Source organism: Pelophylax lessonae, assembly GCF_965119305.1.
Source record: "Pelophylax lessonae genome assembly, chromosome: 1".
In the NCBI taxonomy this organism is placed as follows: Eukaryota; Metazoa; Chordata; class Amphibia; order Anura; family Ranidae; genus Pelophylax; species Pelophylax lessonae.
The window spans coordinates 594,073,414-594,090,848 of NC_138768.1; the positions used below are offsets into that span (position 1 = coordinate 594,073,414).

The window sequence follows — 17,435 nt, forward strand, 5'->3', positions numbered from 1 at the left end:
TTTTGTGGGAACAGTTTGGGGATAGCCCCTTCCATCCAACATGACTGCAAGTGTGCACCAGTGCACAAAGCAAGGTCCATAAAGACATGGATGAGCGAGTTTGGGGTGGGGAAATTTGACTGCCCTGTCTCAACCCCTAAGAATACCTTTTCAATAAATTAGAGTGCAGACTGCGAGCCAGATCTTCTCTCCAACATCAGTGCCTGACCTCACAAATGTGCCTCTGGAAGAATGATCAAACATTCCCATAGATACACTCCTAAACCTTGTGGACAGCCTTCCCAGCAGAGTTGAAGCTGGTATAGCTGCAAGGGTGACTGGGATGCCATTAAAGATCACGTGCATGTAAAGGCAGGCATCCCAATACTTTTGGTAATATAGTGTATCTATATATACTATATACACCGGTATATATAGTATATATGGAAGTGATCGTACCCAGCTTTTGAGAGCCAATCACGACAATTCATCCGATATTATCAGATAGGACAAACATGAACATTTTTCTGGTACAATACCAGATCGTAAGATTTTCATTTAATCAGTTAGGTTTTAGTCTGAAAATGCAATACAGTTACAATAGAATACATTACATCACTTCCGAATTTTTATTTTGTTGTATGTAAATTTTCGTAACTTTAGTAACCTCTTCATTTTCAATATGAGACTTAGCATGCAAAAAAAAAAAAGACAATCATTCATCCTATAATCTCATTGTGTGTACCATGCATTAGCCGCTGGCACTGGCCAGATCCTTCGGGTGTAACCACCTCCCCACGTGAGAAAGCGATTGGAATAAAGCACATTCTATCAGGGGACTGCCTAATAAAGCTTATTTTTCAGGTAATCGGCAGACTTTTCTAGGACTTTTTAGTGGTACTTTAGATATTGTTCACTGCATGTAAAGTCTGCTTGTTACTTGCATACTGTACTTCACTAAAGTTTTATCTAGTGTTGTTAGGTAATTATGGAGATAGTAAAACTGTGTCAGAATCAAGATTTTACATACTGGAATAATGCCACTCAGTTATCTCCACAGGTTTATGAAACTCGCTTTGCACTATAAAAATTCCATTTCTTCTCAGATCAATAATTTATATGATGTAATCACAAAGCTGTAAATATATTCCATAACCTTTTAATCATGTACGTACTTCTTTATCGTTTTTAATTTATGAAAGCGCAAAACTGGCTGTCACATGAAAAGCTATAACATGCTATGAAAACAATGCTTTGAAATTAGCATTTTGGAATAAATATTATGGACCTGTTCACACCAGTGGGTGTATATTATGGTCCATTTAATGCACAAGTGCAAGTGTGTGCTGTGTAGAGGCAATGCAACCGGTACCCCGTATTGCAGCGTTTAGAGAGCGCCTCCTCCCAATAGGCCAAAGCCACTGACACATTTATTTTTATATATATTTTTTATATAACTAAGCCCTGGGGAGGGATTAAATGTGTCAGGGGGGTGTGGCTTATTTGGAGGAGTCAGGGCTAAGATGTCACTGTCAAGCGTTAGGGAGCCGGGGGGGCATTCCTACCACCTCCTGAATGCCTGTTTTCTTTTTTTTTTTTTCTTTTTTTGTTTTGCTTAATGGAGATTTGTAATGGGTCAAGACTATGGCTCACTGTTGCAGCATGGCCCCATTGACTTAAATGGGCGAGTTTGACAGGTTGTATTAAATTTGACACTGCAACAAAATATCACGGCATGTGTACAGTACAGGTCCCCCTTCTGTATGGTAGCTTTTAAGTGGGCTGTCAAACCATGGCTCAGCAGCCTGTTTTTACCAGTGCGAAAGGGGGATTAAGAATTTTTGTTTTTAAGTGTAATACCAATTTATGCACTATAAAAAAAGAAAAAACCTTTCTATGAAAAAAAAAAAACATATATATTGCAAAACCCAAACAATATGTGCATACCTTCCATTTTTTGATATGGGAGCAAGGGACACCTATTAGCAAAAGTATGTAGGCATAGGACACACTCCCACCACGCCCCCCTTAAAGGAGAATTAAACAAACAAAAAAAGATTAGTTAAACCCACAAGTGTTTTTTTTTTTTTTTTTTTTTTGCTTTTTTTGCCAGTATTATTCTTTTATATTGGCTTTTGAAATTTACAAATGCAGCAATTTTTCAAATTGGATGAAAAGTTTAGCACTGGAAACCACTATTTGAAAGATAAATAATGCATTTTACATACAACTTTATAGATCAGACCAAAATAAGGGACAAAGGAGGAAGGAAGGAGGGATAGAGGGACTTTATTCCAAATCAGGGACAGTTGGGAGCTATGTATGCCTTATGTGGTCACCTTTTCAGCATGTAATCGTAAGAAAAAATTCTGTTCCAAGAAGAGTTTGGAGCTTTTTGTGTCAATCATAGTGATGCAACGTTGGCTATTACCGACATGGAGTCATAAATGATTAAAATAATTAAAGGGTTTGTAAGGTTTTAAAGTTTTTCACCTTAATGCATTCTTTGTTGCAGCACCCACCATGAAGCTACAGCCGCTGGGTCTCATCTCTGTGTGGTTATGAGTAAGCGACCTACAGCGTCGTGAAACGCGTCAACCGGACACGTCTGTTCTGTACACTGTCTGTCTACTTTATTTGTCAGGAATAAATATACCTTTGATTTCATCATAATACCCTGAGTGCGGTCTCAAACTTGGATTTCTTCTCATCTCATTAGACAAACTGATAGCAGCAGGAACCATTGGCTCCTGCTGTTGTCAATCAAATCCAGTGACACAGGATCAGGGGACCGGACCAAGTCCCGCTGTCTGTGTCAATGAATGCAGCAGCAGGACTTAGGAACGCGCCCGCACAAGTGCTCCCATGGACAGTGGCTTTCCATGGGAGCACCCGATGAAGAGGAGGAGCCAGGAGTGCCGCCAAGGCACCCCAGAAGAGAAGGACCGTGGCTGCTCTGTGCAAAATCATTGCACAGAGCGAGTAAGTATAACAGGTTTGTTATTTTTATTTCTTTTAAAAATGAAACTTTACAACCCTTTTAAAGATATTTATGCACAGAACTAGCAAAAGGATGTGTTTGTAAAGCCCTGCCAGGTGCACCTAAACTGATAGCGGGAAGGACAATATTAAGAGCCAGTCAGGGTTTAAATTGGCCGACATAGTTCACATTTAAACATGCACATTCTCACAGAAGGGGAGAGCAGAGTGATGTTTTCAATAATGTTTTACTGTTCTTACTTCTTACACTAGCCGCCCTATCCAGTCATAGGGTGGGTCCTATATTGCTGACCTGCATTGTAGTGGGTAGGTACATCCACGACATGCTTGTGTTGTCTGGCTAGGGTTTCAAAATTACAAGTCTGGCTAAACAGAGTAACAAACCTATTGGAATATAAACATTTTGATGTTAGTGTTTGCTTAGACTAAAGTTTTCTTTAAGTCATACGTACATATTCCTGTGTGAAGTCAATGAGGTTCTGCAGGTCAATATCATCTCTGTAAGCTTTAATGTTGCTGTTGATAAAGATATAAAGCTGATCCTTAATCCAGTCTTTAAAGACAAATGCCAAGACCCCCGCTGTGAGCTCCAGGAAGAAAATAATTCCCAAGAAAACAGAAAACTGCAAATAAAACAAGAATTATATGTACAGACCCAATAAATAATAGCACAAAAAAATGTGACAATAAATGATTTAACATCGTAGTACTGGCTGGCAATGGTTACAGACTTATTTCTTAGGATATGATATCAATCAATAAACATGGTCATTTTTCATGTAGTTTCATCATGCCAATCTAGTACATTTACCAAATATCATTGTGCTTATATTTGTCAGCCTTTTATCTTTAATTAGGTAAAAGCTTTATTACAAAAGAAAAAAAATCAGTTTCTTTATTTAAAAAGTGTTAACTGCACTTTAACCACTTCTGGACCGGAAGATTTTCCTCCTTAATGACCAGGCCATTTTTTGCGATTTGGCACTGCAAAATTTGAACTGACAATTGCGCAGTCGTGCGACGCTGTACCCAAATAAAATTGATGTCCCCTTTTTCCCCACAAATAGAGCTTTCTTTTGGTGGTATTTGATCACCTGTGCGATTTTTATTTTTTGCGTTATAAACAAAAAAAGAGTGACAATTCTGAAAAATAAAAACAATATTTTTCACTTTCTGCTATATAACATTCCCAATAGAAAAAAATTTTAATCAAATGTTTTCATCATTTTAGGCCAATTTGTATTCTACTACATATTTTTGGTAAAAAAAAAAAAAATCCCAATAAGTGTACTTTGATTAGTTTGCGCAAAAGTTATCGCGTCTACAAATTTATGTGATTTTTCTTTCTTTTCTTTTTTTTTTTTTACTAGTAATGGCGGCGATCAGCGGTTTTTAGCGTGACTGTAACATTGCCAGGGACAGATCGGACCCCTAACTGGGATTTTTTACACTTTGGGGGGACCAGTGACATTACTACAGTAATCAGTGCTAAAAATATGCACTGTTACTGTACTGACACTGGCAGGGAAGGGGTGAACACCAGGGGGTGATCAAAGGGTTAAATGTGAGCCTAGGGTTTTTTCTAGCTGTGGGAGGATGGGCTTATGGAATCAACACAGAGACCTGTGTTCCTAAATAGGAGGAACACAGAAGCTCTGTGTTGATTGCTGAGAGAACAACGGTCTGCTGTGTTTACAACAGCAGACCACTGTTCTCTCTCCACGGGGAGTGATCGCGGGTACCCAAGGATAATCGTGGCTGCTGGCCCCGTGCATCAGCTTCCCCGCAGGCGAATGGGCACGCACACGTCCGCGCCTTCAGGATCGTTCCCGCGAACTGCCGTACAGGCACCGCAATTCGCAGGAACCTGCGACCTGCTGCCATATATCTGCGGTGACTGGTCTGCAAGTGGTTAATTTGTTAGTCATTATGTAAAGTCTATCTAAATCCACTAGCCTATCCACCACTACCCCTGCCACAGGTTGACAATGTTGCTGTCCAGGGGGGGCTATATTGCTCCTCTATAGACACAATGAAGAAGTAAGAGAAGCCACCTTAAGACAGGAAGTGGGTTTTTAGCCAGATAAACGGGTGAAAATAAAGGGAAAACGCCTAAAAAAGAAAATTAACGCAGCCACAAATCTAAGGACTGTATACTACAATATATTACATTGTTGCTTTTGGTTTTTGATACACTTTAATCTGTGGAGATTCCAACCTGACCACACACAAAACATTTAGATGAGTTTAAAGATGCTAGGACTTTCTGCAGAGTGCTAGAACACTATACTCTTGTAGATTGCTGGAGGAAAATCAATCTAACTCATCAAGACTACACTTTTTACTCTCACCTTATCATTTCTTGCATACTGACCATCCTTTTCACAATGTCTTCTCTCCCCCTGGTCACAGATTTGGAAATTATCTTAATACCCTGGACCAACCTAAACACTGTCCCCCCACCTTCTAGCCATTATTATGCAAAAATATGGAATATAACTGATCTCTGAATCACTCACAAAAACATAATTTTGTATTCAACACAAGGGGCATAAAAAAAAAAACTAGGGTTAGTCTGATGGCCAGCATTATTCAACCCACTTCCTCTGAGCCCAGATCATCATGGACCGGCCACAGAGTGTGACTGGACAGTGAAATAAGAAGCAGCATAGTAATGAGCTTCTTACCATGCTTTCTCCTCCTATCATCATGCTTATTGTCAGCACAAATGGGCTCCTTCGTCTATTTCTTCCTCTCACACTCGAACTTGGGAGTTGTACATGGACTGTAAATGACTAATACCAGGTTGAATTCAGGTACATACACTGCTTGCATTGTACAAATACATTTAATGGATAAGCTGATTTTCATGAAAAATAAATAAATGCACATATTTTTTGTAGAGAAAAAAAAAATGAATGTATTATTTTTTCCTACAGGAGCCTGCCAAGCATTGCACCTGTGATCAGTGGATGGCGGGTGCAATGTCAGGCTCCTGCTGGAACATGTTACAAGCGTAACGTGTAAAGGTGAACTTAGTCTTTAATGATGTATTACAGACTGCAGAGCTGCATTTACTTGTTACTTTATATAAGAATTTCAAATTTAATGAGTAGAATTTGGGGTTTATTGATTAACAGGCAAAGCTTAAAACCTTGTCCAGTGATCCTACAGCATTCCTTCAAATTCCAATGGGAGAATTATAACCTTCCCCATTTGGGTATTTAACTCACAAACTCTTATAAAACTTTATATGTAGCTATTAAAAAATCAAAGTTTCAAGCCCTGATGTCATCTCTTTTGTCTCTCTTGGTTTGGCCACATTTTACCATTGAACCAGTGAAAATGACATTACTTCCAAAAATTATTGTACTTTTTATGGTCCTCCTGATTTAAGTCACCTCTCACATTTAACAACGCATTCAAAATAGAATAATTTAAATTTTATGGGATAATCATAGACTCCCACACAAAACTATTTACCCCCAGAAACCTTCTACCAGATTGGGATTGCCAAACATTGCCAAGTACTATCCAGCATCACAATTAGCACAAAACTTGCCAAATACCACGCTACATCTGAGACACCTTTTTAGTTGGCCTTCAGTCTATCAAGACCAACTCAGTTGGACATAATAACTTGCGGATCCCTCCAAGTGTCATACTCGATTGCGGAGATTATCTACAACTGTATGCAGCTGTGCATGGTAGCTATTTAGCTTTATCTCCAGCTTGCTCAATTAAGCTTTGACAATAAAACCTGGAAGTGGACTGGTTTCCATGCCGAGCTGCACCACTTTATGCACTTTCCAGTTCTAGTAAATCTCCCCCAATGTGTCAAACCCCATCACTGCTTACTCTATGCGCAGTGAAAATGACATTACTTCCCAAAATTATTGTACTTTTTTAAAGACCTGATTCAAGTCACCTCTCACATTTAACAATGCATTCAAAATAGGATAAACTATTTACCCCCAGAAACCTTCTACCGGATTGGGATTGCAGAACATTGCCAAGTACTATCCAGCATCACAGTTAGCACATAACTTGCCAAATGTGACAAACCCCATCACTGCTTACTCTATGCACATTTGGGACAGTACCAAACATTCAAGTAATCTTGTATCACTCTATCTACCCTTACAATCTTTCCACACACCTCCTCCCTTAACCTGTGTAATGAATCTCCACATAGCTTTCATAATTGGTCCTGTTCCAGGGATACCCAATTTTACAAACTCCATACAACCATGGGTGTCAAATCTCTTGCAACCCTTAGAAAGACTTTGCCCTATGTCACATGGAAATATTTGGTTACGTACTAACTGAATGTAGCACCCTACAAGGTAGGTGCTAGGCAAAAGTATAGTGGGCCTTGGCTGCCAAACAGCAGGGCCCTGATTTTCAGCTGGGCTGTCATGTCTCCCAGGTGTTGCCATTGGGATGGGAGTCTCCCTACTGGCTCCATGAAAGGGTTCTCATAGGGCAGTGGAGGAATTGGGTAATCAGGGGCACATTCAGGCTTGTATCTACCCCAGGAAGGCAGATTCTGCCGCACAGCATTCTGGGAGTGGGTATAAGTTTGGGGGAACACATGACGCAGCATCTTTGGTGGGAAGCAGAGTCCCAGGAGGGAGAGTACGGCTGTCTCTCCTCCCGTCAGAAGAATCGGGTGTCTCAGGTGGCTTGCCTGAGGGTACAGAGAGAGCTGAGCTGAGCTGCAGAGAGGATCCAGTGTGCAGAGGACCAGCGGAGTTGAGGGGGCCCAGTTTCAGGAAAGCATTCCAAGTTTGTGAGTACTGTAACTGCCCCTGGGGGTCTGCCTAGCTGAGAGGGGACCACTCCGGTGAAGGTAAAAGGGATCCAGGAGCTAGCTAGCGGTAAAGGGGGTGCCTAATGAGAGAACCCTTTTGTGTCAGAGGGGGTGCCTAGTGAGAGGACCCTGAAGTGTCAGAGGGGGTGCCTAGTGAGAGGACCCTGAAGTGTCAGAGGGGCTGCCTAGTGAGAGGACCCTGAAAGTGTAAAGGGGGCACCAGCGGTTGGGCCCTGAAGAATTAATGTGTGCAGCATGCAGTGTGCAGTGTACAGTGTTGACAGTTGCAGCAGCACAAGCAGTTACAAGGAGCTACCTCAGTCAGTGAAGGGCTGGGGGGAGCTGTTCACAGGACTTTTGAGCTTAACAGAGTGTCAAGAGTCAAGTCTCACTACAGTCCAGGATCTTTTGAGTTAACCAGAGGGTTACAAGTCAAGTTCTAGCGCAGTTCAGTAATAAAGCATTTTTCAAGCGTCAGTAAGCGTTGGTCGGCATCCAGCTGGCGTCAAGACAGCGCTAACAGGCATTTTTCTGCAAAGTGCCCCAGTTGTACCTAGTTGAGCCAGAGGAGTATCCCACTCATTCCCTTCTCCCATCCCCATTTTCAAATAAACAAAACAAACCAAAGATGCCGGAATGGTCATTGTCTCCAATCTCACACTTTGGTATTCAGCTTAAATGGGCTGTAGGTGTCACCGGTAACAATGGCAGACCTATATCAGGCCCAATGCCTGGAAAACCTGCTACATGAACATTTTGTCCTACAAACAGGAAAAATTTACTTCAATGCCCACTGAACCTTACCCTATCTTAAATTTAAATGCTTACACAAGCTGAACTCTTGGAGGTGGGAGGGGCCCGCAGGGAGCTAGCATGATTAAAATAACTGAAATCCAATGAATAAAAGGGGTGGGCCAGGGACACTAAGGCTGGGGAGGAGAAAGCTAGATGATACTGAACCTTCTCCAGCTAGGAACAGAGACAGTATTAGGCCAGCCATACACGGCTCAAATCTCGGCCAGTTCAGCCGGAAGCAGCCGAGATTTAACCCGGTAATGGGCGGGCTGAACGTACCAAGTTGAACGAATGATCGATCAACTTGGATAAAACCAGCCTGCTGGATTCTCTTGCCATTAGCGCTAGTGGCTGCTATAGCCATTAGCAATAATCACTGTCTTCTCCCAGGTTCACCCACCCACCCCCTTGCTGAGAAAAGACAAATGCTGATCCCCCCTGTCAGCACTGTCTGTGTTGATGGGGGAGTTGTGTGAATTTTTTTCCTGCAACCTGTGGTTGCAGAAAAGCAATTGGCACCGTGTATGGCCTGCATTAGTCTGACTTGCTGCAATTTCTATTGCACATTGTAGTGCAATCAGAGTAAACAAATGTAATCATTTTATTAAGAGAGGTGCCTGTGCACCTGTGCAAGACCGAAGATAAAATTGTAATTTGGCATTGAATGCTTTTTAATTGTATTCTTCACTGTCTAAACATATAGATCTAAAATCATAGAAGCAGTATTAGAAAAAAATATATATTTTCTACTGCATTGTCTAATTGACCTCATAAATTTTAAAAGTCTATTAAGTGCAATCATGTGAGCTGCTTTAGGATTTCTGACCAAAACCATTTATAATGAACAGTGGATAATACTGCTTTTATAAAAACATTTCATTTTCCTGTATTTTCTTTTTTCAACTCAGCAATGCACAGAATGTCATATTAATACAGTGGACTTACATGTGTCCCAGTATTGATTGCTGCAGCTGCTAACTGCTGTTGCCATACAAAGCTGCAATGTAATACAATGCAAAGAGATGAATTTCTCTGGAGCACCAGCCAATGCATAGATTCCTCCTTCTACCGTATCGCTTTTCTACTGATGGTGTGAGTGCTACAGCTCCAGACAGGCGGCTGGGAATCTTCCTACAGGATCAAAGTCAATGTTGCCATATCTGCCCTAAGGCTGCCACTCGTCTGCATTTATTTTTCTTGCACAAGATCACATTCTGAATCCCTGTAACTCATTTATAATGGACTGTACAAATTTTACAAGATCCTTGTCCAAGAACTTTCTAAGAATGAAAGATACATCACTACTACTATAGTCTCCTGCCTCCTAAGGAGGCCTACTTTACATGATAGGTACACAAAGGTTCCATGGAGTCCAAGGTGTCTCATGAAACCTATAATATTTCATTTGTAAACAATGCATTTAGGGCAAAAAATAACTATTTAAGTGATACTAAAGGCACACTGTTTCATTTACATTGTCCCTTCTATTTATGTATGTGGATGATGGCACTGTAAATATTTTAATTAAAAAAAAAAAAAATCGAATTACCTTTTTCCTAATCAATATACGGCTGTCACATGATCTAGATCTTTTCCAGCCTGTCTGCAGGGAAACATAAGCAGGAGGAGCTTCAAGTCCTCTACTGCAGGTCACATGTTCAAAAAAAATTAAACAGCCTTTGAAATACAGAGTAAAAAAAAAAAAAAAAAGAAAAAAAAAAAACTATTATCAATAAACTGCTTTAACCACTTCAATACAGGGCACTGTCACCCCTTTCTTGCCAAGGCCAATTTTCAACTTTCAGCGCTGTCACACTTTGAATGGCAATTGCGCAGTAATGCAATGCTGTAACCAAATTACATTTTTATCATTTTTTTCCACACAAACTGAGCTTTCTTTTGGTGGTATTTAATCACTGCTGGGTTTTTTATTTTTTACAAAAATAAAAAGAAAAAATACAGAAAATTTTGAAAAAAAAAAAAGTTTTTCTTGATTTCTGTCAGTAAATTTTGTAAATAAGTAATTTTTCTCCTTCACTGATGTGCGCTGATGAGGTGGCACTGATAGGCTGCACTGATGAGGTGGCACTGATGAGGAGGCACTGATATGCCACGCTGATGGGCACTGATAGACGGCACTGATAGGCAGCACTGATAGGCGGCGCTGATATGTGGCACTGATGGGCACTGATAGGTGGCACTAATAGGCAGCACTGATGGGCGGCACTGATTGGCAATGACAGGCAGCACAGATAAGCAGGCACTGATGTGCACTAACTGGTATCACTAATGGGCACTGATTGAGGTCACTGGTGGGCACTGATTGGGGTAACTGATGGGCATTAATTGGTGTCACTGATGGGCACTGTTTTTTCTTTACTGTAATCAGGGCACTGATGATCAGTGCCCTGATTACCTGTCCTGGACTCCCCTTTGAGGAGGAGCTGCTGATCGGCTCTCCTCACCACACTCTGACAGTGTGAGGCGAGGAGCCCCAATAAACGGCACTTCTCCATTTACATGTGACCGGCTGTGATTGGACACAGCCGATCACATGGGTAAAGAGCCACGTCATTGGCTCTCTACCAAGATCAAGGTCGCGCCATGTCCTAGGAACATGGCCCAGCCGCGACTGCCGCGGGCGCGTGAAAGTGGCTGTTATGTGGCGCTGTCATTTGGCATCCTCCCAGAACAAGAGCCGCACTGCTCCGCTGTCATTTGACAGGCGAGCGTAAAGTAGTTCAATTGTCATACAAATATATATATTTGAAACCAAATCTATATTATTTTTAACAATAACTAGGTGTGGGTGGATTTCTGCCTGTCACGGGCTTACACACCTCCAGCCTGTGTCTTAGAAAAACAGGGAGGTGAAGCCTCCATTCATCTGCATATAATATCCCACCCCCATTGTGTTTAGCTAATTGGTGGGCATGGAGAAGGAGGGATGGAGTGGGCTCTCATTTAGCACTGTGTATTCGCCCACATGTGTGACTCTATAGTCACATGGGCTGCTAAGATGTGATAGGAAGGAAATGCTCAGCAAAGAAACTCTGCTTTGCAAAATCCCTAGCTGAAATGGAGACATGGACAAAAGGTGCAGATAGAGAGCAGCAGGATCAAACAGGTTTTTTGTAGAATACAGGAAACTAATCTCATAGTGACCATGAGTGAGTATGAACATTAGGTAATACACCATTTATTAATAGTTGTTTTATGATGTGGGTTTAGTGGCACTTTAATCTCTACGAACTATACACTTATTTTATTGAATTCTCAATATATATGTATCTAAGGAAGGGCAGAGAAAAGTGGTCTATAGGTCTCATAACTAAAATTAACCAAACAAATGGTAAAAGCTGAACAGTAAAGCCAATTACTGTTTCCAGGTGATGTCACATGAGAAATACATGTTTAATATAACATTTAGCAAACAAATAAATAAAAGACAACAATGGAATTAATCAAAATGGCTTAAAAGACTTCAGTATTTCTTTTGGAGGTTTATCCAATTCAGTTAGAATTATTGTACCTAATATAAGATAACCTCAAGCTACTGGACAGCTATAGCACAATAAGCTAAATTCAAAGAATCAAATATTAAAATATCAAATACGCAAAGCAATACCACAGCTTTACACAGAATGACCATCTACGGTACCACTGATAAAACCATTACAAACCAGTTAAACAAAGAAGTTGGGTGAGAGGCTACATAATGGCCTGCTAAAAATTGACCGATGACAGCTTGTTCCCCAGAAAGAACTCTAGTTGAGCATGCGAGTGGCTGATTCTAGTGCCAGAATGGCTTGGTCGAAAGCCCTGACCTATTAAAAGGCTGTTTTCATGTAGGGACGTAAATGGATCTGTTTGCTGGTGCTGTAAAGAGAAATCTAAGTTGGATCCTGCTACCCCGCATTCCTTCCTCTCCTCCAGAAGCCATCCCAAAGCAGTCTGTCCATTATTCCAGTACATGTTTCACCATTCACTACCTTGTTATGATAATATTATACTGTAGGTCAAATTCTTTTTGTTTACAAATTTGGGTTGTCATGAAAGAAAATGATTTACACCCGCATTTTACAATACATGATGTCAAATCTCCAAAATTGTTATTGCCTGTAAACAAATGATAGCTAGCAACTACATTTTTTTATTTTTATTCATAGTACAAAAGAATGCAATTTTTATGAAGTATGTGTCATTCGGTTTTTGTAGAAGGACTATAAATGCTAAACTATAAAATACAATGTGGCTGTTATTAGAGAATATTCCTGCTGTTTGCGGCAGGTGGAGAGTGTGCATTGAAAATCCTATTGTAATGTCCTTCCTGGCAGATGTGTGAAGGACAAGAACCTACGAATGGAGGTAATGAGGTAACACAGGAATTTTCTATTTCAATTTAACACATTTTTATTACATTTGCAAACTAAAAGTGACACGAAAAGAGAAGTTGTTAAAGGTAACCAATAAGCATTGAAGAAGTCAATTGATTAATACCAGCTCTTTAACCAGTTCCCCCCGGCCTATAGTGAATTGATAGCCAGGCAGTGGCTTTCCTGTTCTGGTTATGAGTAAGCGATCATAGTGTCGTGAAACGCGTCAACCTATGTACCTGTCTTATGATGTGTCAGTTCTGCATATATTTTTTGTGGTGATGAATAAAACTTCAATGCTTCTATCAATGTCTGAGTGCGGTCACCATCTTTGTGTTTGAAGGGCTTTCCCGTTCTTACGGGACGTCATATGACATCCTTTAGAATGGGCCGCTTGTGCGTGGCCCCGGGGGCATGCATTGCGGCGATCAGTGGGTGCAGTGTGTCCCTCAGACACCGCATCTCTGATTACGGTAAAGAGCCTATGCCCAATCACAGCTGATCACAGTGTAAATAGGAATTGCCGGTTATTGGCATTCCTCTCTTCACACTAACAGCACATGAGGAGAGGGCCGATAAGCGGCTTTTCTCAGTGGGGACATCTGCACTGATAATCAGTGCCCTGATTATCAGTGAAGCCCCCATCAGTGATGCCCATCAGTGCCCACTAGTGATGCTAATCAGTGCCCATCAGTGATGCCTTTCAGTGCCCATCAGTGCTGCCTATCAGAGCCGCCTCATCAGTGCCCATCAGTGCCTTCTCATCAGTGCACATCAGTGAAGGAGAAAATGTACTTATTTACAAAATTTTATAACAGAACTAAGAAAAACTTTGTTTTGTTTTTCAAAATGTTCAATCTTTTTTTGTTTGTTTAGCAAAAATAAAAAACCAAGTGGTGATTAAATACCACCAAATGAAAGCTCTGTCTCAAAAAAATTATATACATTTCAGGTTGGGTACAGTGTTACATGACCACGCAGTTGTCATTCAAAGTGCGACAGCGCTGAAACCTGAAATATGGCCTGGGTAGGAAGAGGGTGAAAGTGCCTGTTATTGAAGTGGTTAAGAAAGGGTCAAATTTTAATGGCAAGCTATTGATTAACAAACCTTCTAGTCCCTTGACGTCTGTTGGGCTTTACTTGTGGCCCAGGATGGGTTTATGTTGTACCGATTGTTGATCATTCTAGACCTAGATTTATGGTGGTATCCTGATGGTACCCTTTTTGGAATTTGTATGTGAATGGTTAGGTCTATGTATCTTGTGTATTTTTATGTTTTTCTGCTTACTGTAATTGTGAAAACTTTCCATAGATAAAGAATGCATAAAAATAAAAGGAAAGGGTCAAATTATAAGCCAACATGAAAACGGGGTACAGGTACTCGTGTGCTAATGAGGGAAGTAGAAATAAATGTTATATGGGTAAGTATGAGAAAAGAATCTGTGGGCTTGGTGAGCATGAAACAAATATGTGGCTACCAGTATGCTTTAACTGGTCAGCACAAAGAATGTGAAAGAACAAAGAGTATGATCTGACAAGCTAAAGCCTCGTACACACCCACCGATTGTTGGCCGACCGATCGGCCGTCTTTTGTCCAGTGTTGTTGTGTTGGTTGAAATGTGCTCTAGACTGCACACGAATTTTCTCGGCCAACAACAACCAGAAGTGATGTCATGTGATGGTTAACTTTCCGTGTGTTTTTTCTTCTCTGAGCATGCCCAGTCTTGCTCAACTGATTTTTGTCTGCCGAAATCTGTACTGACTGACGAACAATCGGTCGTTCTGTTGACGGCCAACAAAAATTTTATAGCATGCACACCAGATTTTGTTTGGCCGAAAAGTCGCAGTCGGAAGCATCATACTAACAAGCCGATAATCGGCCGATCGGACGGCGGCCGAAAATTCACGGCCAACAATCGGTGCGTGTGTACGAGGCTTAAGAAACAAACAGAGAGCTAAGAAAGGGGGAGGCAATTCTACCATGGGTTTGGCATGCCAGGTTTTAAATGAAGAAGCTGGGAGAAAATGTTCACCTAGGGAGCCCAGATTTTTTTGAGTTTAGTCAAAATGCTTATCTTATTGCATAGGTTCTAAATTACTCAGTTCTTGACTTTACAAAAGCCTTAGTGGGGAGTATTCCTAGCCTTGATAACATTCTACATAGTTGCTGTGAGAATGAACATCTAGAGTTTAACATGAGACAAAGTAATCTCCTATGGCTTTTCTATAGCAAGCGCTTCACCTGGATTCCAGCCAATGGTTTTTCCTAGGACAATGGGTATGATTTGATATACTTTTATTCACATATGTAAGAATGTTCCAGGGTCCAAACAACCATGAAATCAATAAGGAGAAAACCCTGCACAAACATGGGAACCATCGAGATAGGAGTTTGAAGTTAGCCTCCAAGGCTACCATAGATAGTTATATAAATATATATAAACATTAGGGCGGGACCTGTGATGTGGGACGTCACTACGGAGTGAAGCAGCGGTCATCTCGTTGGCAGTCAAACATTTCTGGCAGATAAGCTCTTTTTACTCTTATTACCTATGAGTGATCAGTCTGCCTTGTACCATCTGTATGGAGTCGCACCTAATTGGCTTGATCCTGGAATCGCTGAGGATTTCTGGAGGAGCAGTTTGGTGGAACCTTTGAGCCTTCTTTTATTAGTGGGACGGTAAGCGGCATTGTGATTGGGGTTGCTCTCTCTCTCTGGTGGTGGTGGCACTTCAAGGAGACCAATCAGCTGGACCCTACTTATACCTGGACTTTTTATATAGCTCTGCTTTTCAATTTTATACTGTTTTTATGTTTTATCCAGCATATGTGCAGCAGCTGTTTTTTATTTAATAGATCCAGGCGCTGTTTTTTGTTTCATTTTTTTTAGTTATATAAACATGACTTGGTGGTCAGCCAGACTTGTCACTGCACTTCCTCCCCAAACAGGGTTCCCAGGTCCTTTTCCTATATATCAATATACTTTGGGGCTGTAGAGGGAGAATGGAGTAGAGATGAGATCAGGGCTTTAAAGGTCCCCTGGGTATTATACTGTAGTTCCAGGTTCCAAAGGATTAAAGTGAGGTGGCAATCCGTGAGGCGTAGTTTTAAATTTTGAGATATCTAAAAGGTTCTTTATGGGTAATATTGTGGTTTATTTTTTGGAAAAATTGGAATAATCTAATAATCCTGACACATTGGTAAATAAAATGATCTGATCTCTTGAAGCCCAATTAGATACCCCTGTGCTTATGTTATTTGTTGTCATATAAATGTAGGGGTAGAAAGCGATAACATTTTAAGGAGCAGATGAATGAGAGAAGTGGGTCTCTTGGAGGCACAGTATATCAGCATGTTTTGACCTAAATTATCTAAACACTTCTTTTTCTTGGTGAGGCCCTGTACATTTAGAGAGATAATTGTAAAAGCCATATCTTAAAGAAGAGTGTAATCTACTAGCCATCACTAAAACTGAACCTATATGAGGAGAGGGTGGCCTGTCAGGCATGCATCCCTTGGCGGTGGGCAGGAAAGAGAGATGACAGAGGGGAGAGAGAGAAGGTACTGGAAGGGGAAAAAAAAGAAAAAAGAGGAACAGCAGGTAGACTCATACCTACTTGACCACCTGTGGCGAAACAATATCATATTCAGAACAATAAAATGGTTGCAATGACTCACTCCCCCAATCAATCAAGCATAGGATGTTTAATAGGAACCTATCTGTCCAAGCCATAGATTTGCTGAATAAAAGCCAAATAGATTTGGGTTATGAGATACATAGGCATATAGAGGAAAGTCTTTTGATGTACATAAATGAGTGTGTTTAACACAAAGTCGACTACAAGTGATTGGGTTCAACTTTGCTAGGGAGGCCTGCTAACAAATTAGGGTAAACCAGAACTGTCATCTGGAGGGACAGAAATTAACAGGCATCAACTCAAAAAATGACTGCAGCAACAAAAACAGTGGACCCCAAGCAATACAGAATGGACTATGTTTGAGAAACTGCAGAGAAAAAGAATTATAAACTGTAGGTGAAGGAATTGAGTTTTACATACATGCATTACAAAGCAGTCTGTAGTAGGTCTGAAAGCAGATCTAAAACATAGGCCACAGACCAAAATATATCCAAATAGAGAAAAGGGAGCTTTGGAGGGAGTATTATAAAAATAAGGTGCTAGGAGAGTATGGCTTATATAAATTGGGGTACTCTACACTGAAGCATAGCACTATGGTGCTTTGGTCTTAGCCCAAGTTAATTGATACCACAATTAGAGACATAGTACAATAGTTAACAAACAACAAAAAGTAAGTATAACAGTATATACAATAAAAAATAATACAACAGCGTTTATGGCAACCCTGGATATCATACACCTGTCCATCCAGATTTGAGAATTCCTTACTTATCATTACGAGTACTCGTGCAAATATTTAGTACCGGTACCAGCATCAGTATTGGAGTAACCCTA

The 17,435-nt window shown here is 40.7% G+C and overlaps 1 protein-coding gene across 1 annotated transcript in view; it reads right to left on the bottom strand.

The window, feature by feature from the left end:
• TSPAN5 (tetraspanin 5) overlaps window positions 1–17,435 on the bottom strand; it is a 249,636-nt gene that overhangs the window by 30,027 nt on the left and 202,174 nt on the right. Inside the window, exon 4 of the mRNA XM_082244134.1 lies at window positions 3,432–3,602. Within this exon, the coding sequence (XP_082100260.1) occupies window positions 3,432–3,602 (171 nt within the window). The remainder of the gene's footprint in view (window positions 1–3,431; window positions 3,603–17,435) is intronic.